This window comes from Mustela lutreola, chromosome 15 (genome assembly GCF_030435805.1).
Source record: "Mustela lutreola isolate mMusLut2 chromosome 15, mMusLut2.pri, whole genome shotgun sequence".
Lineage (NCBI taxonomy): Eukaryota > Metazoa > Chordata > Mammalia > Carnivora > Mustelidae > Mustela > Mustela lutreola.
The window spans coordinates 58,265,028-58,291,566 of NC_081304.1; the positions used below are offsets into that span (position 1 = coordinate 58,265,028).

At 54.2% G+C, this 26,539-nt stretch overlaps 2 protein-coding genes across 6 annotated transcripts; both read right to left on the minus strand.

The window, feature by feature from the left end:
- Positions 1-292: 292 nt before the first annotated feature.
- ODF4 (outer dense fiber of sperm tails 4) lies at positions 293-4,009 on the minus strand. Its single transcript, XM_059149178.1, has 4 exons — positions 3,204-4,009; positions 1,289-1,462; positions 887-1,021; positions 293-684 (listed from the first exon to the last, which is right to left on the minus strand). The coding sequence occupies exons 1-4, from the start codon at positions 3,709-3,711 to the stop codon at positions 500-502; spliced, it is 1,002 nt and encodes a 333-aa protein (XP_059005161.1). The 5' UTR covers positions 3,712-4,009; the 3' UTR covers positions 293-499.
- Positions 4,010-12,250: 8,241 nt separating this feature from the next.
- Positions 12,251-23,241, minus strand: ARHGEF15 (Rho guanine nucleotide exchange factor 15). 5 transcript variants are annotated; one of them, XR_009348013.1, is made up of 17 exons: positions 23,107-23,241; positions 20,316-20,968; positions 19,692-20,024; positions 19,435-19,489; positions 18,793-18,851; positions 18,479-18,690; positions 18,220-18,380; positions 17,908-18,060; positions 17,677-17,806; positions 16,334-16,408; positions 16,126-16,218; positions 15,886-16,046; positions 15,618-15,770; positions 15,376-15,458; positions 15,160-15,264; positions 13,164-13,871; positions 12,251-12,998 (listed from the first exon to the last, which is right to left on the minus strand). XR_009348013.1 is itself a non-coding variant. In XM_059149006.1 (16 exons), the coding sequence occupies exons 2-16, from the start codon at positions 20,917-20,919 to the stop codon at positions 13,720-13,722; spliced, it is 2,529 nt and encodes an 842-aa protein (XP_059004989.1). In that variant the 5' UTR covers positions 20,920-20,968; positions 23,107-23,241; the 3' UTR covers positions 12,251-13,719. The 5 variants fall into 5 exon arrangements, 3 of the variants coding, with proteins under 3 accessions (XP_059004989.1, XP_059004990.1, XP_059004991.1); XR_009348014.1 differs by having other exon boundaries at positions 12,251-13,001; XM_059149006.1 differs by having other exon boundaries at positions 12,251-13,871.
- Between the last annotated feature and the right edge of the window lie 3,298 nt (positions 23,242-26,539).

The window sequence follows — 26,539 nt, forward strand, 5'->3', positions numbered from 1 at the left end:
GTTTGCTCTTGAATTGTTCACTCTGAATAAAGCAACTAGTTCACAAATGATCTCTCCCTCCTGGTCACTCCCCTCGACCCACTAAACATGTTGGAACAGTGGGGACAAAGTTGAAAGAGGCTTAGCTCCTGAGAGGAGTTTCACCTGTGTCCAAGTGCGCTATGGGAGAAATTGGGCAATTCTGGGAACCCAGGGTGCCAAAAGCCTCCTAGGCAGGAACGATTGGGAAACAAAGTTGTTCTTTCTCCCTTCCTCTCCTTCAAGTTGTTGTCTTATCTCAAAAATGGCCAGACATGATCATAAGAGACCATTTATTCCACTTTACCCAAGCTATAAGCAAATAGGCACCAGGAGGAGAAGTACTATCCTCCCTCTCTAACTCCTGGCAGTGATGGGAGGCCAAGCCCGGCCACGCCACCCACCCCAAGGTTGGGAGAAAAGGGTGAGGACAGGGATTTGGATGAATGGGCAGAACGTGGCGCCAGGATTTCCGACAAGTTTACGGAGATGCCTCCTTTTGCTCAGGATCCCGGACGTCCCGCTGGTCGCCCGAGCTGTGTGAGACAACCGGCTTCGTCTTCAAGTTTTGTTTGGGGCTGGAAAAGTTGCTACAGTGCACGGTGCCAGCGGGACGGCTCAAAATCACCCTCCAGAAATGTTTATGGTTGAAGTAGCACAGGGCCGCTGGGAAATCACAAAGGGATGGGGGAGAGGAAATTTGGAGAACTGGAAGAATGTGGCCAGCGAGGTGAGGCCAAAGGAAAAGGCAATCTCTAAGAAATTGTCCCTGGGAATTACCAGCCCGCCCCCACCAACTGCCTCCCTGTACACTTCCTCTGTCCCAGCCACCCAGGTCTTCTCTTCCTGGGACCCTCAGGCCACTCACCACAGGTGACATAGAGGACAAACACCAGCCAGCCTATGAAATAGCTCCAGCCAATGGGGACTGATAAATTCTTCTTCAACTCAAAGATCCAGAGGTTAATAGGAAACAACATCATGGTGAAGAAAATAAGGAAAACTAGGAGACAGGAACCGGAGAGAGCTTATTCTTACCTGAGGACCCACAGGGATTTTCCTTCACCTGCTGGGATGCACCCACAAACCACCATCCACCCCTCCAACCCCACCTCTCCGGGGACAAGGAAATGGCAGAGCTCAGTTCTCAAGGATGATCAGTTCTGTTTGGCCAAACCCCTGCCCTACCCTCAAAGAAAGAAAAATGGAGAAGGACCCGGAAGATGTGTCTGGGGAGAAACCAATGACCATTTCCAGAGCCATGGGGTACCTTCAAAGAAGCTCATGATAGTCCCAACCCAGCTGAAGCAGTGCAGTCTTTGAAGACCGGGTATGTACGGCAGGTGCAACCAGATGGTAAAGAGAAAGCCCAGCACGAGCGTCAGGCAGAAAGTTATCACGGCCGCCCCAAAGATTGGGTGATTGGTCCACAGCTTGTAATTATCTGGAGAAAATGAGAAACAGGATGAACATAAGATTCACAAAGGGAAAAAATATATAATTGAATGACATGAGAAAAGGTTAACTAAAGAAATGCACATTTGGGGGCGCCTGGGTGGCTCAGTGGGTTAAAGCCTCTGCCTTCGGCTCAGGTCATGACCTCAGGGTCCTGGCATCGAGCCCCGCATCGGGGCTTTCTGCTCAGCAGGAAGCCGGCTTCCTCCTCTCTCTCTGCCTGCCTCTCTGCCTACTTATAATCTCTGTCTGTCAAATAAATAAATAAAATCTTAAAAAAAAAAAGAAATGCACATTTTAAAAAAATATTTTATTTATTATTTATTTATTTATTCAGAGAGAGAGAGCTCAAGCAGGCAGAGGCAGAGAGAGAAGCAAGCTCCCTGCCGAGCAAGGAACTCAATGCAAGACTCGATCCCAGGACCCCGGGATCATGACCTGAGCCGAAGGCAGAGGCTTAACAGACTGAGGTACCCAGGTATCCCAAGAAAGGCATATTTTAAAAAAAGGTTTTATTTATTTATTTGACAGAGAGAGAGATTGAGATCACAAGCAGGCAGAGAGGCAGGCAGAGAGAGAGGGGGACACAGACTCCCTGCTGGGCAGAGAGCCTGACGTGGGGCTTGATCCCAGGACCCTGAGATCACGACCTGAGCCGAAGGCAGTGGCTTAACCCACTGAGCCACCCAGGCACCCCAAAATATGCATTTTTTTAAAAAGATTTATGTATTTATTTTAGAGAGAGAGAGAGTACTTGCTGGGGAAAGGGTAGAGGGTTAGAGAGAGAAACCCCAGCAGACTCCTCATGGAGCACATGGCCCATGTAGGGCTTGAGCTCATGACCCTCTGAGATCAGGATCTGAGCCGAAATCAAGAGTCAGACATTTAGCCAACTGAGCCACCCAAGTGCTCCAGAAATGCACATGTGAGATAACAATGAAATATCATTTTCCCTCCTTAAATAAGCCAGGATTCTTTTCTTTTTTTTTTTTTAAGATTTTATTTATTTATTTGACAGAGAGAGATCACAAGTGGGCAGAGAATCAGGCGGGGGGTGGGGGAAGCAGGCTCCCTGCTGAGCAGAGAGCCCAATGCGGGGCTCCATCCCAGGACCCTGGGATCATGACCTGAGCCGAAGGCAGAGGCTTTAACCCACTCAGCCACCCAGGCACACCACTATCATGCTTTCTGAAAGCGACATGGAACAGTGAAGGGAGACGTGGTGTTCTAAGTATGGGAACTGGCAGTGAAGGGCGACGAGAGGCTGGGAAGGAAGGATCAAGCAGGGCCTGAGACAGAAGAGGCTGGGGCCAGGGCCGGGGAGGGACAGCATCCTGAGAACTCCTCCCAAAGCTGGACCCTCGGGGTACACAAGCCGGAGGAAGGCAATCTCCACCTCCCTGGAGCTCTTCTCCCCATATAACAGGGAGAGTTGTGTGATTAAGGAGTGATGCACCGGCACTGAGAGTCTATGCCCCTTGCAACATGGTGATAGCCCCAGATGAGGCTCAGAACCTTCCCTAAAGCAGTGATTTGAGTCAGGCAAAGTGATGTGGCCAGGATGGATGGGGACAGGAAGACCGATCCTTGGTGTTCTCCACCTGTGAAGCCATCTTGCGGGTCAGATCACTGTGGATGACCAGAAGGAGGGGACAAGGGCATGAGGTGACCCACAGTGACCAAGGCAGACTGGAGCCCTGGGGGTGGGATGGGGCTGGGGAGGGTCTCACCTTTCCAGTTTTCTGAGTGGAAACAGCCATTGGATCTGCAGATCTCCAGGAGCCCCATGGACATGACGTGGGTGGCCGTGTAGATTCTGGCACTGACGTTGGTGGGCCAGCGCTGGTAGAAGCGGCTTCTAGAGGGGTCCAGCCATTTTTTGGAGAACACCATGACCAGCAGCAGGGCGAAGGCGACCAGGCTGAGCTCGGAGGCCAGCACCTGCGCTATCCAGTGGGAGCTGTGGGTAATTCTCCACTGCAGGGGCAACACAGAGACCCTCCGGGGCTCTGAGCGCTTATCCTTGAGCCCCTGCCTGCTCCCACTGGGCTCAGAGAATGAGTTCTGTCCCCCGGCTTCTTGTTCCCTACTCTCCTCCACCCCCTCCTGTTTCTCAGCACCCCCCTTCCCTTCCAAGTTTCCAGTGTTCATCCCTTTCTTTTCCAGATGCAGGGAACTCATCCCTAAAGTCCCCTGCCCCCATCTTGTGCACCCTCTGTCTCCCCCTCTCCCCTCCATCCCATTCCCCCTCTCCCTTGTTGGACTCAGTCGTCCCTCATCTTGTAAATATTTTTATGCAGCAGAGCTCTTTGCACCACGGGGCCTGGGGGCAGGGAAAGCACAAACCATTCAGTAAGACAGGGCTCCTAACTGCCATGGAATATTCTTGAAGGGGGGGGGGGGTTCGTCAAGTGGGGGAGGGGCCCATGGGACAGCCCCACTCCTAAGAGTTATGGTTTCTGAGGGTGTCCCCTTCTCTTCCTGTGTGCTTTGCTCTGACCCTACCCACAAATGCTGGCAGAGCAGGAGGGAGAAGGCGCTAGTCCTCAGGGAAATAGCCTCCCTCCATTGTTCTTTGGAATTGTCTTCCAAAGTGGGGGGGGGGGCACCCTCTCACTGCCTCCCCCACCCTCTTCCCCTCCCTCCCACACCCATTTGTTTCTGGTGAACGCTTGCCATTCCCCTCCCTCTTCTCTGTACTTTCTTCCCTTCTTTTTCCCCTCAGTACTAGAAGGGGAGGGACATAGGTTAAGGAGGAGTGGGCGGGCATCGCACAACCTAAGATCTTTCTTTTTTTTAAGATTTTTTTTCCCCCCAGTAATCTCTACACCAACCGTGGGGCTCGAACCTATAAGACCGAGATCAAGCGTTGCATTCCCCACTCACTAAGTCAGTCAGGAGCTCCACAAGCTGAGATATTTTTTTTTTTCTAACTTCCTTTTTTTTTTTTTTTTTAAAGATTTTATTTATTTATTTGACAGAGAGATCACAAGTAGGCAGAGAGGCAGGCAGAGAGAGAGAGGGAAGTAGGCTCCCTGCTGAGCAGAGAGCCCGATGTGGGGCTCGATCCCAGGACCCTGAGATCATGACCTGACCCTGAGCCGAAGGCAGCGGCTTAACCCACTGAGCCACCCCAGGCACCCCTCTAACTTCCTTTTTAAGTTAAGAAAATAGTTAAGTTGAGTTAAGAAAATAGAGTTTAAGTTAAGTTAAGAAAATAGAAATGAGTCACCTGATCATGGTGGCTTCTGGGAGAAGAGAGACCCTGGGAACTCTCCCAAGAAAAAAGGCTTTTGGATTTGGGATGTGAGTTTGAATCCCACCAGAGCTGGTTTACGCTGTGGAGGCAGTGATATGTGTGTTTAAGAACACAGGCTTTGGGGTCCAACAGGCAGAGAGAGGAGTACAGGCTTGTGAACTCGCATGTACCCTCTAGCTTCTATGTGCCTCAGTTTACTGATCTGTAGCACTGGGACAATGAGACTTGTCTCAGACTTGGTTTGAATATCGAATGAGGTAAAGAAACAGTAAGCATTCATTGCTTCATAGTAAATTCCCAGAAAGTGAGAGTGGTGACTGTTACATTATTAATTTTTTAAAAGGTTTTATTTATATATTTGAGAGAGAGAGACAGAAATGGCAAGAGAATCCAAATTAGCCTAAGCAAAAAGGGGAGTTCATCGTGAATCCCAAGGTCATGTGCTCACTAGACCCAAGTTACAGTTGGAATTAGGAATTCAAACCCTGTGAGAGCTCTTTCTTTGGTTTCTTAGTCCGTCCAGCGGCCACGACAAAACACCACACACAGGGTAGCTTGTAAGCAACAGAAATGTAGTCCTCACATTTTCAGAGGCTGAAAGTCCAAGTTCATCATGCCAGCCTGGGCCAGTGAGGGCCCGCTGGAGGTCTCGGACTTCTTCCTGTCACGCTCATGTGGGACCAAGAAGCCCTGTGGGGTCTTTTTTATAAGACACTGATTCCATTTGTGAGGACAGACTCCCAAAAGCCCCTAATCACCCCCGCCTAAAGGCCCCAGTTCCTAAAAGCATCACCTTGGGGTTAGCTTGCCAACACGGGAATTCTGGAGACACAGAGTCTGGCTCTGTGCCTGCTCATCCCTGAGCGTCCTTCTCCTCCTCACCAGACCAACCTCCTCTTCTCCTCTGGTCCACATGATGAGAAACGCGACTCTCACACCTCAAGTTGTCTGTCTTACTCCTTCAATCACCAGAGCAGAGACCTCTCCGTGCCAAGTCTGCACGCGATCTGGCCCTGCCAAGGACAAACGCCATCCTTAGAACCCTCGGTCATGGTCAGGGGCATCCAGGTCAGGAGGCTGAGCAGAGCTGGTGATCCTCAGGATTTCGTTTCCTTCCTTGGATCTGTTTTCATTTTCCTGGAATTTCTAAGAGTTTCTCATCCTAACAAGCAGTTCTAACGGTAACACAAAACAACACAGGAGAATTTTGGAAATATAGTATCTCCCGAAAAACATTAACTCCCAAAAGACTACGCTGTAAACACGATACCATTTTTATAGAGCTTGTAAACAAATACAGCAAAACAAAACACTATTTAAGCACACATACTACTATGATGGCATGGTAAGTTTTTAAAAATCAGCAGAGGGGCACCTGGCTGGCTCAGTCAGAAAGGCGTGCAACTCATGATCTTGGGGTTGTGAGTTCAAGCCCCATATTAGGTGTGGAGATTACTTAAAATAAATAAAAATGTAAACAAGACTCAAAATAAAAGTCAGCAGAATGATAAATGCAAAACATAGAATAGTGGTTATTTTATTTCACAGGGGAGGCAAGGGAATGGGACCAGGAGGATGGCCCTGGTACATACATGTTATTGGTAATAGGTTATTGGTTCCTGAGTTAGGATAGGTACACAGATATTCATTATATAATTATCTCTTATAATGAACGTGTAATTCATATGATCCCGTGAATGTACCAGGTCCTGTTTTTCAAAAGGTAATTAAAAATAGTCTAAGAAAGGAAATGCAATCTTAGTGATTACTAGGTCTGCAATGAAAGCTATTTATGTAGTCACAATATATAAGGTAAACACTGTTAATTGAGTTTCAACTTTTAGAATCAACAGATGGACAAAGCACGGAAGACTGAACTATGGCTACAAAAGTAAACATAGCTGTTATCAGCCTTGATGTTGTCCAAGTAAACACTTAGAAGAGGTAAACTGGCAGGTGGAAGGAGGAGAAGAGAAATGAAGGGAAGGGTGGGGGGACCTGGCAACAGGGTCTCCACAAAAGGATGTGCAGGATGTGCACTGCACAAGAGCACACAACTGGGGGTGGGGTGGGGGGTGAGTGAGAACTGAAGTCCAGTCTGCATTCTGCTCAATAATTGAGGGCCCTCCAAGGGGGCTCCACTGAATGGGAGGAAGAAGTGCTTTGTTCAATATCACATAAAGGTGCCACTCCCCCCAAGACAACCACCCCAACATCCATTCAGAGGGGCTGCCTTTTAAGCACAAGGTTAGAGGCACAAGCAGCAGCATTCCAGCCAATGACATGACTGTGTATCAGTGGGGGCTCTCTGGTTGCAAGCACCGACCCAGGCTAAGTTAGGCGAAAAGGAATGTCTTGGGCCAGTAGTGAACGAACCTAGACTCAAACAGGAAGCCGGATGTCCAGTCCAGGCTAGCAGGAGCCAGGGGAGCACAGGAGAATCCTCAGCAGGAGCTGCCCCCCTCCCCTGCTTACTGCTTCCCCATAGAATTCCCCACTAAACCTCCTCTACCCTTGTCTATTTCTGATCAGGATTCCACATCTCAGAGTCCGCATGGCCTCAACTGTGTCACCTGCCCACCTCTGAGATGGGAAGGCAGATGCCCTGACCAACAGCCCACCAAGAGCCACATGGACTTGGAGAGGGACAGTTCCCCAAAAGAAAGGAAGCCAAGCACTCAAAAAGTAATGATAATGGGGGCGCCTGGCTGGCTCAGTCAGTGGAGCTCTCGACTCTTGGTTTCAGGGTTGTGAGATTAAGCCCCACATTGGATATAGAGATTACTTATTTTTAAAAAGATTTTATTTATTCATTCATGAGGGATGGGGAAGGGGGGCAGAGGTAGACGGAGAAGTGGGCTCCCTACTGAGCAGGGAGTCCCACAGGGGCTCATCCCAGGACCCCAGGATCATGACCTGAGCCAAAGACAGACGCTTAAGCGACTGAGACACCCCAATGCCCGCGGGTATAGATATTACTTAAAAAAATAAAAAATAAAAATAATGATAACTTGCTGACACATGAACAGAGTGGAAGCCAGAATGGCGTACAAGACTGGAAGCTTTCCAAAAAGGAAAGTGGCCACTGTCCCACTGGTGGCGTGGGCCCCTGACGTCCCTTATAAAACAATAATCCCGGGGCCTGTGTGGCTCAGTCAGCTGAGCGTCTGCCTACACTCAGGTCATGATCCCTGGGTCCCTGGATCAAGCTCCTTGCTCGGCAGGGAGCCTGCTTCTCCCTCTGCCTGCTGCTCCCCTCCTGCTGGTTGTCTCTGTCTCTCTCTCTCTCTCAATTAAATAAATAAAGTAAAAAAAAAAAAAAAGCAGAATTATTAGCTATGAGAGAATCAGAGATTAAAACCGTATGAAGGGGCTCCTAGGTGGCTCAGTTAAGCATCTGCTCAGATTGTGACCCTAGAGACCTGGGTTTGAGCCCCGCCTGGGGTTCCAGGCTCAGTGGGGAGTCTGCTTGGAATTCTCTCTCTTTCCTCCTCTTCCTCCCTCTCCCCCTCCCTTTCCCCCTCTCCCTCATATCTCCCTCCTCCCCCTCCCTTCTCCCCCTGCTCCTGCTCACAAGCTCTCTCTCAAATAAAGAAAATCTTTTTTAAAAAATTAGAAACAACCCAAATGCCCCCCCACTAAAATTGATATATCCATACAACACAATATTACTCAACAGTGAAAAGTAATGACGTACCTGGATGAACCCCAAATACCCTAAGCTAAGTGAAAGACTACAAACTTGAAAGTCTACCTGCCCTATGATTCCATTTACATGACATTACAGGGAAGGCAAAACTATAGGAGACAGAAAACCGATCAGGGGTTGCCAGAGGCTGGAATTGAGGAAGAGGTTCACCACAAAGGGCACAGGGGAATTCACCAGGGTGATGGAAGGAAGTCCTTCGTTTCTCAGTTGCGATGGTGGCTCCATGGCTAGTTATGTTTGCCAAAAATCTCTGACTTTTACACTGAAAGGGGTGAATTTCTCTGAATGTAAATTGTACCCTAAAAATATACCCTAATTATGTATAGAATTTTTGAATCACTATATTGTACGCCTGAAATTAACGCTGTATGTTTACTAAAATGAAAATATTTTTGAAAGATTTTATTTATTTATTTGACAGACAGGGATCACAAGTAGACAGAGAGGCAGGCAGAGAGGCAGGCTCCCTGCCCAGCAGAGAGCCGCATGCGGGACTCGATTCCAGGACCTTGAGATCTTGACCTGAGCCAAAGGCAGAGGCGTTAACCCACTGAGCCACCCAGGCGCCCCCTAAAATGAAATAAAAATGTAAATAAACAAAAATGAAAAATGTATTAAATGTATGAAAATGTGATATATATTATGTAATATATATAGTATGTGATATATACGTCTATATTATGTAATATATATGTATATTTTTTTAAAGAGCAGAAAAAATATTTTATTTTACAAATAGCAAAAAAGTGACTTCTGGGAGGCCTGGGTGGCTCAGTTGGTTAAGCAGCTGCCTTCGGCTCAGGTCATGGTCCGAGCGTCCTGGGATCGAGTCCCACATCGGGCCCCTTGCTCGGCAGGGAGCCTGCTTCTCCCTCTGCTGCCTGCCATTCTATCTGCCTGTGCTCGCTCTCTCTCCCTCTCTCTCTCTGACAAATAAATAAATAAAATCTTAAAAAAAAAAAAAAAAAGTGACTTCTGCGCTCTCCGGTGGGCGGGTGGCATAATTCCCATCAAGACCGATGCTGGTTCTTCGCAGAAAGAAGAGCGGGACAGAGAGTCACGCCCAAGAGCTCGATCGGGATGGAGGAGGAGCTGACAGGTGAGCTTCTTGCAGGCCCCAGAACCACACTGGGAGATGGACATAGGGCCGGGGCGAGAGCCGGGCGGTCGCTGGGGACCGCCCAGGAGCCCGGGGATCAGGTGACCCGCACGCGCCCGCAGTTTGCGCCTCAACCTCTCAGGGGCTCCTCGGCGGGGGCGGGCCGTCTCCCAGGCCCTGCCATGCGCGAGGGCAGATGTCCCGAACCCGGAGCCCGGCGGGAGGACCCCTCAGGCCCGGAGGCGGGAAGCCAGCCTTCCCAGCACCGGAGGTGCAGGTCCGCACGGAGAGTGGGGCGGAGCCGGACGCGGAGGGGCGGGGCCATGACTGGGGGCGGGGCTAACCCGTGAGCTCCGAGCCCAAAGGGTCGGGGCCACGCCGTGCCCCCCGGGGTGCCTGCCTTCAGCGCGCAGTCGAAAGCGGAGTTCTGCCCCTCTGCGCTCCCTAGGCCTGGCCAGACGCGCTCTGGGGCCGCGTGGTGGGGAGTCTGTAGTTTGGATTGGGCGTTCTGGGGACCGAGGTCAGGGGTTCGCCGGGCAGGCGGAGGAGCTCTCGGAGGACACTACCTTTTGCCCCGATGGGAGTGCCTCCCTGGTGACCTGGCTAAGCCTGACAGCAGGAACCATCACCATCACATACCCCTGTGCCTGAAGAGAGAGGGAGCCCTGTGAGGAAAGAGGGAAGGGAGAGAGAGAGCAGCTTTCAGGGTTGGACAGAGAGCCAGGCTGAAGGGCTCTGGAAAGGATCTCAGGGAGGTGGGAGGGCTCAGTGGGGGAGAGCTAGCGAGCAGGCTGTGAGAAGGGGGTGACAGCTCTTCTCATCCACCTGCTGCTTGTGGTCGTGGCTGAACCCCCCTCCGCCACGACGGCGTTGACCCAGAGCCATAAAAGGGCCCGTGCAAAGACCCTTCAGTGCCCTGTCCCATCTTTATGATCATTGATCATCCACTCGCCAAACACAAAGGCCACAGACATGAGGGGCAGGGCTGTGGGTGGAGAAAGGGCTTATTGACTCACGGAGAGAGACTCCCAACAAGGGCCCAGCTTCCCCACTCTGTCCCCTCCTGCACCTTTCCTAAGTCTGTGACAATATTTGTTTCTTCCATCCCCCCAGCATGGCAGAATGTGAAGGAATGGGGTAATGCAACATGTGTCTCCGCTACCCCCTCCGCCATGCCTGGAGTGGCAGACTGAGCAGCCCTGAGAGGGGCCTTCTCCCCTGGACCCTCCTACCACACCTCCAAGAAAGTTGCCCAAAGCACCCAGAGGGGCAGGAAGGAGCTGCACAAAGAAGGAGAGGCTGATGGATGCCTGGGGTGTGTGGGAGGGAGAGGGGAGGAATGCAGGATGGAACGGGTGACCCATCGCCCCCAAGTACCACCTCTACCGCCTCCCCGCTATTCCGCCTCCTCTGTCTTCCTTACCCAGTCCCATTCCTTCCCTCATCCACTCTGCGTGCACGGTGGCCCTCATTCCTGCCCGCACCCCTTCCCCCTATGGTTGATGCTGAGTGCCCCGCCCCCCCCCACAGGCCCGCAGAAGGCAGACCCCTCCAGGACTGCACAGACACACCCAGGTCACCCCCGCCCCAACATAAAGAGGCCTCCAAGGTAACAGAAACATGCCAACCCCTTCCCTCCCTGCCTTTTCTGTCCCTTTAGGGACATGTGGCTGCATTTTATGTGCCTTGTGTCTTGTCCTCTCCCCATCTCCCCATTATCCCAGTATCAGGACATCTGAACCGGAGAATGGAGACATCTGTAGGGACAGGAATGGGGGAAGCTGGGAGGGAGTGTATAGAGGGTACCTGTGTAGCTTTGGGTCAGCCTCTGCATGTCTGCCTGTCTGGCTCAATATCTCAGAGGAAGAAGGGAGGAGAGTAGAGAGTGGGGAGGGGCTCCCCAACCAGAAAACTTAAAGGAGCATGTGCACCAGCTCCCTCCCATGACCACTACCTCCTTTTCCTGGACTTCAGGCCCCCTGTGGCCACCCCTAGAAAGCTCCCAGGGCTGCTTCCTTCTTGTCATTCCCAGAATGTAGGCTCCTAGAGGGCAAAACCCTTGTTTTTTTTCATCTCCGCATCACTATGTTCTAGAAGGCACTGAATAAACACGTGGCGAATTGAATTGCATTGAACAGAGATGCTTGGCTGGTCGGTAAAGGACATTTGCTGCTGGGCGCCTGGGTGGCTCAGTGGGTTAGGCCGCTGCCTTCGGCTCAGGTCATGATCTCAGGGTCCTGGGATCGAGTCCCGCATCAGGCTCTCTGCTCAGCGGGGAGCCTGCTTCCTCCTCTCTCTCTCTGCCTGCCTCTCTGCCTACTTGTGATTTCTCTCTGTCAAATAAATAAATAAAATCTTTAAAAAAAAAAAAAAGGACATTTGCTGCTGACTTACTGTCCTTTCTGTCCTTCTCGCTTGCAGCTTTTCCCCTGCTGGAGCCCCAGCCATACCTGGCCTGGCCCTGTGCTCCTCCCCAGCCCACACCAGCCCTCTATTCCTGCCTCCCACTGCAGACCTACCACAACCTAGATCCCTAGATTCCTCAGAAACTAGGAGTGGGCCAACATACTGGGGCCATGCTCCTGGCCTCCAAGGCCCACTCCCAGCCTAACTGACCACAGCTCTCAAAGAATGTTGTTGCAAGCAGCCTCACCCCCTTACAAAGCCAAATTTGGAGACTATTGTTCCTTTAAGCACACGCTCCCCCCAGTACAGGCCCACCAACATTTATTGAGGGTTTCTCATAAGCCAGGCACTGTGCAAAGTCCTGGGTGGCCAAAGGGCAGTCCCCTTCTCCCTCCCAGCCTCCCAGAGTCCTTGCCTCTCCTGCAGTTGGGGGCAGTTGCCGTCCTGGGCCAGCTGCCATACGTGAGCTGAAGGGACAGTGTGACGGCCCAGTTCAGGGAAGGCCTGGTGCCAGGCCGAGTCACCAGCAACTGTGGGCTCTGCTCTGTCTCCATCCCTCACCTCCTTCTGGCATCTCCCGGGGCACTTTCTCCCCTGGAATGAGATGCTGGGGTAGGGCTGGGACGCCACACTGGCTCTTTGTTCCCTCGCCACTGGTGAGCTCAGAGTTTCCATGAGAGGTCCAGGATGAAGGCAGGAAAGCTGGAGAGGCTCCCCGGGTGGCCCACGATCCACAGCTCCTGTTTTTTCCCCCAAAATCTGGGGCCCAGAGCCATCGTAAAGCCCGAAGCTGAGCTGGATGGATGGCTGGTTACGGTTCAGTTTGGAGGCCAAGGTTGGGGCAAGGAAGCCTCCGGGGGCTTCAGGCCGCGGCTACTGGCCGTCTTCAGTCCCTCGGGCTCCTCTACCAGGCTGTGTGGCTGAGCCCCAGCATCACCCTCCAGCTGCCGTGGACCACTGGCCCAGAGCTCAGGCTTCTCCTACCCCACTCTGGCCTCTGGCTGCCAAGCCACACCCAGCACATCACCTCCGGGGGAGCCCAGACCTCCTGTCTTCTTGGAGAAAATAACAGGAAAAGCAGGGGGTGAGGGGAGAAATAGAGCGCTCAGTCCCCGGGGAGGAGGCGGGACCCCCCCACACACCGCCTTCCCTAGGACACCTCCCCTGACACCTACAGAGACACAGGGACACATGCGCCGATTCTCTGAGACACTCACTCTGGATTCTTCTAGAAGAGAAGAAGTGGCTTCAGAGGGCACAGGAGGCCCCCCAGGAATGGAATGAAGCGCTTCCCACACTCAAAGGGCAGGACAGTCATTGCTATAGAACCAAGCAGGGGCAGCACAGGTCTCTGGGGCCCAGACCACCTTCCATGGCTGGACGTCCCTGCTCACTGCTGTTGGCTATTTTATCCCGGGCCTTCATTTCCAGCGCAGCCCTTTTTAAAAACTTTATTGACTTGGTTTATTAGTCTTCCTTGGCTGTGAGCGAGCAGGGATACTCATTGGCCAGCGGCTCAACCAGCTCAGGACCCATTGGCTGCTCTGCACCAGGCCTCTGTCTCCATTGGCCACCCACTCAAGCCATCCCTCGCCGGTAGGCTCCGACGGCCTTGTTTTCATTGGCTGCCTTCTCCCGAAGCTTGGTCCCTATTGGTTGCCAATAGAGGTAGCGTTTCCACTGACAGCGAATCCGATGGATGGATGAGCTTTGTCCTCTCCGCGCCCAGCTGCCAGCTGTCCCCGCCTGTGCACCACCGCCGCCCATCCTGCATTAGGGTGGGGAGGCACTGGTGGAGCCCGAAGAGGGCCCAACAGCCTCGAGGAGCCTCTGGTGCTGCCGAAGGTGCTTCCTCCTCTCGTGTTCCCCTGTGACTTCACACACCAACTGGGCAGGGAAGGCCCCCGGAAACCCCTTCAGCCAGCCTGTGGAAAGAGAGACACGGGCCCAGGTGGAACCAAGGGAGGGAAGAGGTCGGGAAGGAAAGGAGGAGGTCCCATGGGGTCTAATGCCCAAGGGTCCCAGTGAGTGCAGGGATTAGTGAAGAAGCCTGGAGCATCACGAGAAATGACATTAGAGGCGGAGGCCACAGCAGCAACAGAGGATGGCAGTCCCTCCTGTTCAGCCCTGCAATGGCCGCTCATCTCACTCAGAGGAAGAGCAGGACTTCTCAGGGGAATCTAAGAGGATCCGCATGGTCCGGTCCCCATTACCTCTGTGACCTCCTCTGCCCCTCTCCCCTTTTCTCACTCCCTCTAGCACACTGGCCTCCTTACTGTTGCTCAAATGCACTGGCCACAGGGCCTTTGCACTGACTCCTGTCTGGGCTCCCCAACACTCTTCCCCCAGATACCATGTGCCTAAGTTCTTCACCTCTATCAAGTCACTGCTCACATATGCCTCCTCATGGAGGGACATCTCGACCTCCCGATTTTATTTTATTATTATTATTTTAAGATTTTATTTATTGGGGCACCTGGGTGGCTCAGTGGGTTAAAGCCTCTGCCTTCGGCCCAGGTCATGATCCCAGGGTCCTGGGATCAAGCCCCATATCTGGCTCTCTGATCAGCAGGGAGTCTGCTTCCCTTCCTCTCTCTCTGCCTGCCTCTCTGCCTACTTGTGACCTCTGTCTGTCAAATAAATAAAGAAAATCTTAAAAAAAAAAAAAAAAGATTTTATTTATTCATTTGACAAGAGAGAGACACAGTGAGAGAAGGAACACAGAAGGGAAAGTGGGAGAGGGAGAAGCAGGCTTCCCGCTGAGCAGGGAGCCTGATGCAGGGCTCAATCCCAGGACTCTGGGATCATGACCTGAGCCAAAAGCAGACACTTAATGACTGAGCCACCCAGGTGCTCCTTGACCTCCCAATTTTAAATCGTAATCCTACCCAACCCTGGGACTCCTGACCTCCTTGACTCTGTTCCACTTGTGTTTTCCCACAGTACTTATAACTGTCAGACACACTGTAGCATTGTAATCTCTACACCCAAAGTGGGGCTCGAACTCATGACCCCGAGATCAAGAGTCGGATATTCCGGTCAGGCGCGCCAGTATCATTTACTTGTATATCTTGTTAATTCTTTGTTGTTTCTCCTCCACTGGAACATGCATTCCAGCAGGGCAAGAATCTCAGGGCCTGGGACAGCAAGCAGCACCCAGGAGGTGCTTAATAAAAATTCACTGAACGAATAATAACTACAAGAATTTCTCACCTTCGGGGCTCTTGTGTGGGTGCTTGGGGGGAGCCCTAGACTCCAGCCTTCGTCCCTCTGTCCTGGCTGCTGCAGAAGGCTCTGAACACAGTTCCTGGGAACAGTCTGGTTGGGGGCGAGTGACACATAGTGGGATAGAGACTCTTTTTAGCTTCTCCCCCATCTTCCCCTGAAGCCTGACATTTCCTTCCCTCCTCCCCTCTGGGGGACACTCACCACAGTCCTCATATACAGTATCCGGGGAGCAGGGTAGGGGGCCCGGGGTTGGGAAGGCTCCCAGCCAGCGCTGCATGTCTGATCTGGTGGGGACAGAGGGAGGAGTCACATTTGAACCAAGAGGTCCTTCTTGGGGACAGACAAGGGCTGCAGAAGAGGGAGACAGAGGAGGAGGAGGGTGGTGGGCTCTGAGAAGCCTAGTGAGGGTTCCCAGGGTGTTTTCTGAAGGAGACACAACTCACAAGGACGAAGCTTGCAGGAGCCGGTGGGTGGGGCGGCCCTGGTGGTTGCTGAGAAGGGAGAGGCGGAATGTGGGGGGTCCGGATGGGTCTGGAACCTGCTGGGCCTGGACCAGGGAGCGATGGGCATAGTCCAGAACTTGTAGCCGCTGCCCGCTGCCCGGTGGAGGGGGTGGGTTGGGGAGGAGAGGCGGTTGAGAGGGAGGACAGGGATCCTGCCGGACCCCTCCTCCCTCCCCCAGCCCAGGCGCCCTCCCTCCCTGGGACCCACCTCTTGGGCTGAGTGATAAGCAGCAGGTCACTGAAAAGCAGCAGGCAGAGGGGGGTGAAGCGAGGGCGCGAGGTGAACAGCACTCCGCCCCTCCGGCAGCCGAGCTCGGTCAGCTCCCCCTGCAGCTCCAGGCGCCGGGACCAGGACACCAAGGGCAGGGCCTGTGAGAGCACGGGGCTTGTTGCAGCACTGGGGGTGGGGATCGGGAAAGGGAAGGTGGGAACCAGGGCAGGGACCGACCTTGACTTTGTGAAAGCGCAGCCTCTGGGTGAGACGGATCAGCTCCTCCGTCTGCTTCATGCGCCCCACCTCAGCGCTGCAACGCTCAATGATCTGGGGTTAGGGGAGTCGTGTCACCCACCCCCACGCACCCCTACCTCTTCTCCCACCCACCCTCTGCCCGCCCCTGTCCCTGTCCCCTCCCATCCCCAGCATCCCTGCTGCCTACCTTGCTGACAGCACTCAGGGCTTTCTGAGCATTCTCCTGGCGACTGGACCCCTCCTCTGTCTGGCGCAGAATATTCTGGGGACAAGGCGGAGCTTCAGTTAATAGGAACCCACCTGGCTTGACAAAATGCTTAATCTGGGTTCACGTGTTGGGGAACCAACCTTGATCAGGCCAAGAGACCTCACCTCTCATTGCCTGCACAACCCTGAGCACCTCGGGTTACCTCCCCGAGCCTCAGTTTTCCCCATCTGTCAAATGGGGAGAAAACACACCTAGCATACCACCAATAGCCCTGTTGTGAGGATTCAGTGAGGTAAGGAGACATAAAGGGCTCGGCATAGTCCTGGGTACATGGGAAATACAAAAGAGAGGGTGGCTACTGTTTTAATCATTATCAACCACAACTCTTAGCGCCAACAATGTAGCAGAGTGACTAAGAGTGCCCAGATTCACACGTTGCCTCTCTCAATTATTTTCCGTGCCTCAGTTTTCCCATCTACGAAGTGGGGTCAATAACAGTTCCTACCCACAGTTGTTGGTAAGGGTAAACAGGTACAGAGCACTTAGAACCATGTCGAGGACGGGGCACTCTGTAGCCCTGTAACTGCTATGACTAGTGTTACAATTATTAGGTTGTCTACACTGGGGATACACAAAGCTGAACAGGATATGAAAATGCCGATAATCTAGATGGGGACTCCTCACACCAAGGCACCCCCATTGCATCACCTGGTTTAGGGAGAAGTTTCTACTTTGCCAGGAAAAGTCTTTCTCAATCTGATCCCACCCCCACTCCCCACTCTGCCTCTCTCTCCACGGGGAAGCCTTTTAGACAGCTTTTCCCTAAGTGTCCCACCCATCATGACATATTAATACCCCAGATACACTGCGTGTCTATTTACGAGCCCTTGGGAGTACCACCAACATTGGCATGGCAAAGATTTTCCCCCCGAAGAACTAATTTTTGCCTCTTTGGGAGTGACATCTCTGCCATCGAAAAGGCATGCGGTGGGAGAGCCCAAAGACCACCCCCCATATTCCTCTTGAAACCCAGAGAAAGGAAGGGACCTGTCGAAGGTCCCTCAGCCAGTTCTCAGCAGAGCTAGGTCTAGAACTCGCGTCTCTAGCCAGGGGCGCTTTTCAGCTGCACCCAGATGGCTCCCGGAGACAACTGTTTACCTCCAGGGAAGGCTTGGTGTGTCCTGGATTGAGAAGCCCGGGGAGAATTCCCCCAAGGGGGCCAGTGTGGGGGTAGAGGGGCAGAGGAGCAGAGGACCTCTTCCCCTGGCCCCCTCCCATCCTCCCTTCCCCCAATCCCCGCCCCTACCCCCTTCCCCAGGCACCTGCAGCAGCATACGGAGCCTGGTTATACGCTGGAAAGGCAGCAGCAGGAAGGATGGCAAGGGCAGCCGCTCGCATTTCGGGAGGCTCTGCAGGCGCCTCAGCTCCGCGGAGAAGCGCACGTTCGTGTCCCTGCAAAAGCAGGACACCTCCAGGCCCTGGCCCCGAACCCGGCTTCCCAGCTTCCTCTCCCACGCATGCATGGCCCCGCTTTCCACCTCCCGCACGCTCACATAAGGCGGCTGTAGGTCTCCTCCTGGTATTGCTGGTTCCGCACGTAATCCACGTACACAGAGAAGGGACCCACGGCATGGTCGTGCACCACGTCACAAAGGTCGCTGATGTGGGGGGAAGAGCGCACACGGGACAGGAGTGTCCCTAGAAACCTGAAGGGGAGGGGGCAGAGAGCCAAGTCTACCTGAGTTTGCACAAGAGCTGGGCACTAAGCGGGCGTGAGGAAGGGAAGACCTGGGGCAAGCAGAAAGCTAAGGGAGTGCTCAGCCACCCGAGGCCTGCTGTGGCTGCAGGAACAGGACCCCACTGACCGCTCGCTGACTCCCTGGACACGCTGCACGTTGGAGAAGAGGGTGTGGTGGTCCCGGGGGGTGAGCGTGTCCCGGAGAGCCTGGCTCAGCACGAAGGTGTCTGTCAGCAGCCGCAGCGAGCGCAGGTAGGAGGCCTCCGATGTCACCACCTCGAACAGGCTCTGAGGAGGCAGAGCTGGGCCGTAGTGCAAAGCCCAGCTCCCAGGTCCCATCCCCCCCATCCCCTGCGCCAGTGCTGCCCGAGCCCAGGCATGCCCACCTCCTGCATGCGCCTCTCTTGGGCGCTCAGTGTGTCCAGGAGGCCGCTGGCTCGGACGGCTGGAAGCTCCTGCCACAGTGTGTTGCGAGGTCCAGGGGGCCGTGCAAAGGTGGGACCTTCGCCGGGGGTTGTGGGGGAGGGACACCCATCCTCGCTGACCCCCCAGAGCTCCTCAGACAGCACAGCTGCTCGATAGTTCTGGTATAGGGGCTCTGCAAAGGATACAGAGCACATCAGGAAAAGCCAGCACCCCAGGACCCTTCCCCTGCAGCTTGCTGGTCACAGCAGGGACCCCCACATCTGGAGGCCCTCACCATCCTGCAGGGGCAGCTCCCAGTTCTGTTCCTTCAGCTCCTCCAATCCCTCCTTGTCTCTGTGGAGAGAAAGGGATGGAGTGCCTCAGAGCCCCCACTGGGACACCCCTGGGGATGGGGGGTAGTTGCTATTCACACGCTAGTGTAAAGCCTCTCTCTCAGCTGTTTCAGGATGAACCATTGTCTGAGATACCCTGTTTGTGCCTCAGGGACACTCCATGTGATCAACCCAAGCTCGCACCCCCCTGCTCTGTCCCATGCAACCGAGCAACCCGCCCAGGAGAATTCATGCCAGCTGGGGGTCCTGAATCTAAAATGAATGACAAGCCCAAAGGACACACAAGAGATGTTCCCGGTGCCAGACAGATTTGTGGACGGTGGCTGCAGAGGGAGGCTGGAGGTGGGGGACCGTCAAACGGACCCCCAAGACCACCCTCAGCACCCTGGTGAGGTCGCTGGTTGGCTTACCCCCGCCCACAGATGAGGACCCTGAGACTCGGAAAGTCGAAGTGACTTGTCTCAGGTCACACGGCAAGGGACAGAGTTGCTTGTCTCCTGAGCCCGAGATGTGCTTCGCCCCATATTGGGGCAGGGTGGGGGTTGAGCTCTGGGGTAGGGAGTAAGTGTGCAGGGGTTTGGTACCTGCCCTCCGTTGTTGCTGGAGGTGTGTTCTGAGGAGTTTCATCAGGATTGTCCTCTGGAGAGAGATTGCCCACAGTGAAGAGAACAGACCTCCATGTCCCCAGCCCAGGACCCCTGAGTCCAGACCCAGCAAAGACACTTAGTGGCAGAGGAACCAAAGCCCCCAGGGCCTGTTGAGGGTGGCAGTCTGGAGGCTTTTAGACCTCTCTACTTCGGCCCCTTCCCAGCCCAGAAGCCCTCTCTCCCAGGCCCAGTACCTGTATGGATTCCATCTTCCGAGGGCGGATCAAGATCTGGCTGGGGCGGGTCCCCAGAGACGGTGGTGTCCTGCCTGACCCAAGTTGGTTTGGGGGCTTTGAGGGGCGGGAGGAGTTTGTGCTCAGCTGTGGAGCGGTAGGACGTAAGGACCACTGGGGGGAGACCGATGCTTGGAGGGCTGGGGCGAGAGCGGGAGGCCCTCAGTGGGGAGGCACGGCAGAAAGCCCTGGGGCCATCCTCATAGCTCCCCACAGGCACCCAGCGGAGCTCGAGGCCAGGCCGGCCTATGTGACAGACACAGGGGCAGCAAGGAGGGCAGGCCAGGCCAGCATCTGTGGGAGACACAGGTGTCCTAAGATGGAGGCCCTTGGGGCCTGGCCCCATGCTGCCCAGGCCCCCTCCCTCCCCTGAACCCGTCCGGCAGGGGGACACGGCGGTCTAGCCTCAAGTCTCTCTCTCCTCCACCCGCCTGTCTTCAGACCCCAGCAAATATGCAAACCAGATTTTCCAAACATGAAATCCATTTTTAAGATCATAGCCTCTGAAAGCACCCAGTCTTAAAGCACCGAGATCAAAGAAGATGGGCTAGAAGGAGCCCACCCGGGGCCCCATGACACACTTACCCGGAGTGCCGTTCTCCTGGGATCCACTCCCAGCAAGGTTGCCCTGTGGAGCCTCTCTCTCCCCGTTCACATTTGCTGCCCCTTGGGGACCCGACTCTAGTGCCTCTGCAGCCTGGACCCTGCTTTCAGTCCCCCATTCAAACTTGCCAGCCAGTCTGCGCACAGTGCCCGGGGCTGAGGCAGAGCCGCCCTGGGCGGGGACCCCAGGCATGGGGAGAAGGGGCAGAGTGTGTGAACCGGAGGGTTTGGGGGGTGGGATTGGAGACCGGGGAGCAGGTTCTGGGGTAACAGAGCGCCTGGATACGGGACTGGGTGTGCTAGAAGGCGAGTCTGGGGAAGTCTGGGAGTCAAGGCTGGCTTTAGAAGCTGATGGAGGCAGGAGGGCAGGGGGCTTGAGGGAGGAGGCAGGGGGGTCCCAGTGGATGGGTGTGCCCACTGGGGTTGGTGCATCATTGGAGGTGAGGGCAGGTTCTTGGGGAGATGAGCCGTTGTGGTGATCCCCTGGGGACTGGGCAGCCCTGGGTCGAGAAGGGGGGCGGGGGCGGATGATCCGAGGGGGCTTCTGGGTAGGGGGTGTTGCTGCAGGAAGAGACTGGGCTGACATCTCCCTCTGGGCTCTTCAAAAGAGTGGGGTGCTCTGCTGGAGTCATCCCCTGAGGAAGAGGGAGGGAGAAAGAGACCCTTAGTGCCCCCAGCCCGAGGGTAGACTGAGGCCTCCCAGCAGAAACTGTGAGCCAACAAAAAGGGCAGGATGTCAGGCTGGATGTCAGGCTGGTGCCTGCCCTCGGCTTCCTTCTCTTCTCGCTGTCTTCCTGCCTTCACCGCTCACCTCTCCTTGCCTCCCCGCCTGCATTTCTGTTTTCTGGCTTCTGCTGCCAGAGTCAGGCCAGAGGAGACAGTGAGCCGGCTTGGGGGCGCCCAGTTAGAGACCCAGCGGGGGCCGGCGGGGTGTGGGGGGGGGGGAGTACATGAGAACTGGAAATGTAAGGGACGTTGGGCTTGCCCTGTGGCCAGATGCATCTAGCTGTCGAGCTCTGTGTGTGTGCACGTGTGCGCGCGTGTGTGATCGCGTGTGCTGTGTGTGTGTGTGCGCGCGCGCTCGTGTGCCATTTACACGGCTGCGGTGAGACACGCTGAGAGCGCACCGCTCTGAGCAGACAGGCGCCAGCGAGCGGAGGCTGCTGGGCGTGTGTGGGGGCAAGGTGGGGTGTGCCGGGGCGCCTATCCTCGGCGCCGTCTGTTGGGGAGGACGGGGGGCGGGGGGGGGGGGGCGGGTAGCGCCTGGGCCGCCGTGTGCGCAGGCGCGCCGCGCGAGCCCGGGCCGTGAGGGATGCATCACTATTTCCCTGCCCCAGCCCGCCCTCCGCCCCCCATTTCCCAGTTCCTCTCTCCGGACTCTCCCTTTCCGGATTATTTTTAGTCTCCTTTTCCTGCCCTGAAGATTCCTGGAGCCTCTGACCCCAAGAGACCAGGAGGCCCCGGGCATGGTCTGTCCTGCCCTGTCCCCATCCCTGTCTGCCCCCCCACCCCGACCTAACCCCTCCAGTCTGGCCTGAGAGGCCCGGAGGCAGCCTGGGTCCTGCCAGGAGGCCGGGTGGGTGGGCAGGAGACCAGACAGAAGGTGAGGACCAGTGGGGCTGGGATACCCGCATCTGGGCTTCACCTCCTCCTGCGTGCAGGCGCAGGCGGCAGCAATCCTGAGCAGGCTGCGGGGGGGCGGCGGGGGGGGGGGTTTCAGGGCGGTGCCCCCAAACTCCGGAGAGGAGTCGGCAGGAGAGTCAGAGCCCTCCAAGACCCAGGCTGGGTTCGGGAGAAATGATGCCGGGTGGCGGCTGCGGGCCGGAGGCTGGAGTCTTACAGCTCAATGGCCTCTGTGTTCAGGCAGGAAGTTCCTTAGGTGGCCTGGCCAGTGGCCTCACTAGCCCTCCAGCTCCTCCCCAGCCTTGGCCCTCTCCAGGATCCCTCCCCACCCCCAGGTACCTGCGTTTACTTCCTTTCCCGCCCCCCACTCGGGCCTCTCACAGGACCCAGGTACTCGGGCCCCACGCACTCACCCTTCAGTCCTGTCCCCTCTGTCCCCTCCGAGGGCTGAGTGAGTAGGGGCAGGAAACAGGAATCGGATCCTCCTCCCAACCGGACAAGCCCCCCCCAAACCACACGGCACTCTACATGCGCACACTAGGGTCTGGAAGATGCGAGAGACCCAGGATCCTGAGGGTCCCGGGAAAGGCTGAACCTCAAGCCCAGAGGGTGGTCTCTGCTGTACCAACCATTCGGTTTGCCCTGCTGTGTAGACGGGGGTCTCTCAGGGGATGCGGTGAGGACGGGGTAGCAGTAGCACAAGGCTGGGATGGCAGAAGGGCCCAGGGTCTAAACTTTTCTCTGTCAGCCACTCACACACCAACGGTGTTTGAGTCCCTCCACTACTGTCTGACCCTCTGTCCCGCACCTCACACCATAGCCTGTCCCTTTATTTTTTTTTTTTAAAGATTTTATTTATTTAACAGACAGAGATCACAAGTAGGTGGAGAGGCGGACAGAGAGAGAGAGAGGAGGAAGCAGGTTCCCTGCTGAGCAGAGAGCCTGATGTGGGGCTTGATCCCAGGACCCTGGGATCATGACCTGAGCCAAAGGCAGAGCTTTAACCCACTGAGCCACCCAAGCGCCCCTAGCCTGTCCCTTTAACTGCTAACCTGTCTCGCGGGGTGTGCCAGGCCATTATTCACACCAAGGCACCCCCATCCAGGATTCTGCCCCCTACCAGCTCTGCGATAGTGCCCCCTGAACTTACCTTTATCTTTCTGGAAGCAGTTTCTACTTTCAGCGGGTCCTGCCAACCCCTTGGAGCGAGGAGTGTGGGGCCCAGTCTCTGAATGTCTGTTCCTGTGTTTCTGGGGCGGGAACCGAGGGCCCAGATTGAGATCTCCACAGAGGAAGCCAGTTCCTCAGCCCCACCCGGCCATTGTGTCAGGCGTGTGTGCATGTGTGTATGGGGGGGGGGGGGGCGGGCAGGGAAGCAGCGGGAGAGGGCCCAGGAGCTAGAGGAGAGCTGAGACCATCTCCTCCAGGTGGGTGCCGGACATTTGCTGGGACCCCTGCCTGCCCCCTGTTCTCAGTCTGCCTCTCTCTGGGTCCTAGGCGCTGACTCTGCCTCTCCCAGTGGGAGGCTTTGGTGTCCACGAGCACTTGGACTTTGGTGTCCAAGTCAGCACCGCTGGGGCTGGGTGGGCAGGGGACCCTCTCACCTCCAGTTTGCTCTGTGCTTAGGGAGCTGAGTCCAGAGGGCAGGGGGTGCGCCGTAAAAGCAGCTGAGGGGGTGGCAGGAGCCACACCCAAGCCTGGCTGCAGGTGACAGGGAGGAAGATACAAGGGCAGTTTTGAAATCCTGGGGCCTCAGCCCACGCCCAGGTGCATCTCTTTCTAGATCTAGATCCATGCGTGCACACACACCCCCAAACAAAACACTGCAAAGAAAAGCCAGAAAACTGGGATAGAAATGTTCCCTTCCAAGTGAAAGGCAAATTTTTCTCAGTGATCGACCAGGCACTAAAGGATCTACCCTCCACCCTGCCCTCTGCTCGCAGGGGAAGTGGGGTGGCCAGGGGCAGAGGGAGAAGGAGAAGCAGGCTCCCCACTGAGCAGGGAGCCTATGACCTGGTGCTCCATCCAAGTGATGTAGGAAAGAAATTAGGATTCAAAGCGCACGGCCAAGAAAGAATTCTTGAGATGTCTTTGGTGCAAAAAGGTGATTTTATTAAAGCACAGGGACAGGTTCCGTGGGCAGGAAGAGCTGACTGGGGTCATTAGCCATGGCCCATTATATACTTCCAAGTCAAGAGGGGGCTAGGGAGAGTGTAAGTCTCTAAGAAATTTTGGAAGCAAGGTTTCCAGGACCTTGAGGGGGCTAGCTGTTGTTGGGAAAAGGTCATTTATTACTGTTTAATCAAACCTGAGTCATGAGACCCTTTAGAGGTAAATCTGTGGGTTAGAAGCTTGGGGGATGATTGCCAAAATGTATCTGGGGAGGGTGGTTAGAGATAAAGGAAGTTTCCAAAGGAATTTTTATAGGTTAAAGTAGACTTACAGGAAGGGGGGGGGGGGTGTGGGGGACTCAGGCTAGGATTGCCGCTTGCCCTCAGCAAAGTGTTAACACTGAGGCCCTTGAGTCCCTAGAGGAAAGTCACTCTGGTTGTTTCAAGGACCAGTCAATGGGCTGTAGGTAGTAAGGAAATTTGATCATTCTTCTGCCTTTGTTTCCCACATCATAAGGACCCCCAGATCATGACCTGAGCTGAAGGCAGAGGCTTAACCAACTGAGCCATCCAGGCACCCCTGAGTATATAAATCTAAAAAAACAAACAAAAAAAAAAAACACCACAGCGTTTACCATTAAATTGATAGATTATGTTCATAGTTAATTATGTTTTCATGTTAAAAACTAAGCTTCCTGGTGGCAGAATCTTTATATTTTGTTCCCTGATATATCCTAAAATTCTGGAACAGGGTCAGGCATATAATAGGTGTTTAATATTTTAGAAATTAAACTAAATTGAATTGAATTTCCCCCCTCCCCAATAGCCCACTAGTCCCCTGATTCACCTTCCCTACAGACCATTTCCACAACTCTGTTGATCCCACTGGTTTTCCATCACACACACACACACACACACACAGACCAGAAATCCAACCTCCCAGCCCTCACCTCTAGGTCCTTTTGGGCTTTCCAAAAGAGGACATCTCTCCAAGATTACCTCACAGACCCACTCAAGAAAGCTAGATAGACATATGTAGCCAAACGAATCCTGTTTTGTTTAGAAATAGGAATATCTTATTCATTTTGCTACTTATAAAAATAACATTAAGGGCACTTGGGTGGGTCAGTCAGTTGGTTAAGCATTTGTCTTCAGCTCAGGTCTTAATCCCAGGGTCATGGGATCGAGCGCTGCATCAGGCTCCCTGCTCAGTGGGACGCATGCTTCTCTCTCTCCCTCTGATCTTCACCCCTGCTTGTGCTATCTCTCTCAAATAAATAATCTTTTCTAAAAAATAACATTAAAAAAGATAACCCAAGGGGCGCTTGGCTGGCTCAGTCCATAGCACGTGTGACTCTTGAACTTGGGGTCGTGAATTCAAGTCCCAACTCGGTGTAGAGATAACTTTAAAATATTTAAAAAAAAAAAAAAAAGTAAACAAAAACAAGGTATCCGGGACACCTGGGGGGCTCAGTGGGTTAAGCCTCTGTCTTCAGCTCAGGTCATGAACTCGGGGTCTTGGGATCGCATCGGGCTCTCTGCTCAGTGGGGAGCCTGTTTTCTCCTCTCTCTCTCTGCTTGTCTCTCTGCCTACTTGTGATCTCTCTCTGTCAAATAAATAAATAAAATCTCAAAAAAAAAAAAAAAAAAAGGTATCCCCAAAGTGAAGGTTATTAGCTGCAAACATGAGTGGCATCTGGCGTCCCATAAACCATGCCAGGCAGTGTGAGAGGGAACGTAGGCAGCAGAGGACCGGAGTGACCTGGACCACCCTGGGCTCTGACCTTCCTCTCTCTCTCTGTCCCAACAGACCCACCTAGAGTCTTCTCATCGGCTTGACTGTTGGTGAGACATGTTCCCCACTCCCAGAGGCAGGACAGTGTGTTTGGGGGGAATGGAAGTTCCTTGAAACAATGCACCGAATGTTCTAACATTCCCGACAGAGAGTTTCTACCGGGCTCACTGCTCAAAGCAACCACAAAGACCCAGACCATGAGACTTTGCAGAGCTATAAAAATCACCGTCTGTTTCTTTGTACATCTGCCCCGTCTCCTTCCAAAAGGAAACTGAGCTCTGAAAATCCGATCATGCGATAGACGCCAAATTATTTTCTTTTGCACACACATATTGTGTTGTACAAGTGCTTTTGCAAAGGGAGTGAGCGTTTTGAATGCAGTCATACAGTCTCCCACCGCCCCCGCCAGGTGAAGGCTTTCTTTGATACTGCATTCCAAAGGGCCCCGCATGGTTTCAAGTTTGTATTCTGCCTCCTTCTCTTAGCATTGCTTAATGACCAGTGATCATGTTGCTACATGGTCTTTGTCACTACACCTTTTCCTGGACTATAATATCCCATCAACTAGGGTTTACCGTCTTGGTAAGAGTAATAACAACCTTCTAGGAAATTCGCCGCCTCCCCCCGCAACCCTCCCCACTCCATCTGGTTCCAACCAACCACAAGAGCCTCCTCGT

Bases quoted from the DNA above. Each gene is read 5' to 3' on its own strand.
- ODF4 (XM_059149178.1), bottom strand. From the start codon at position 3,711: ATGGAGGGGAGAGGGGGAGACAGAGGGTGCACAAGATGGGGGCAGGGG. The intron at 1,463-3,203 runs GTGAGACCCTCC...CATTTTCTCCAG, and splicing joins CCACTCAGAAAACTGGAAAG to ATAATTACAAGCTGTGGACC. The intron at 1,022-1,288 runs GTACCCCATGGC...CCTGTCTCCTAG, and splicing joins TATCATGAGCTTCTTTGAAG to TTTTCCTTATTTTCTTCACC.
- ARHGEF15 (XM_059149006.1), bottom strand. From the start codon at position 20,919: ATGTCAGCCCAGTCTCTTCCTGCAGCAACACCCCCTACCCAGAAGCCC. The intron at 19,490-19,691 runs GTACTGGGCCTG...ATCTCTCTCCAG, and splicing joins GGAAGATGGAATCCATACAG to AGGACAATCCTGATGAAACT. The intron at 18,691-18,792 runs GTGAGGGCCTCC...TATCCTTTGCAG, and splicing joins GGAGCTGCCCCTGCAGGATG to AGCCCCTATACCAGAACTAT.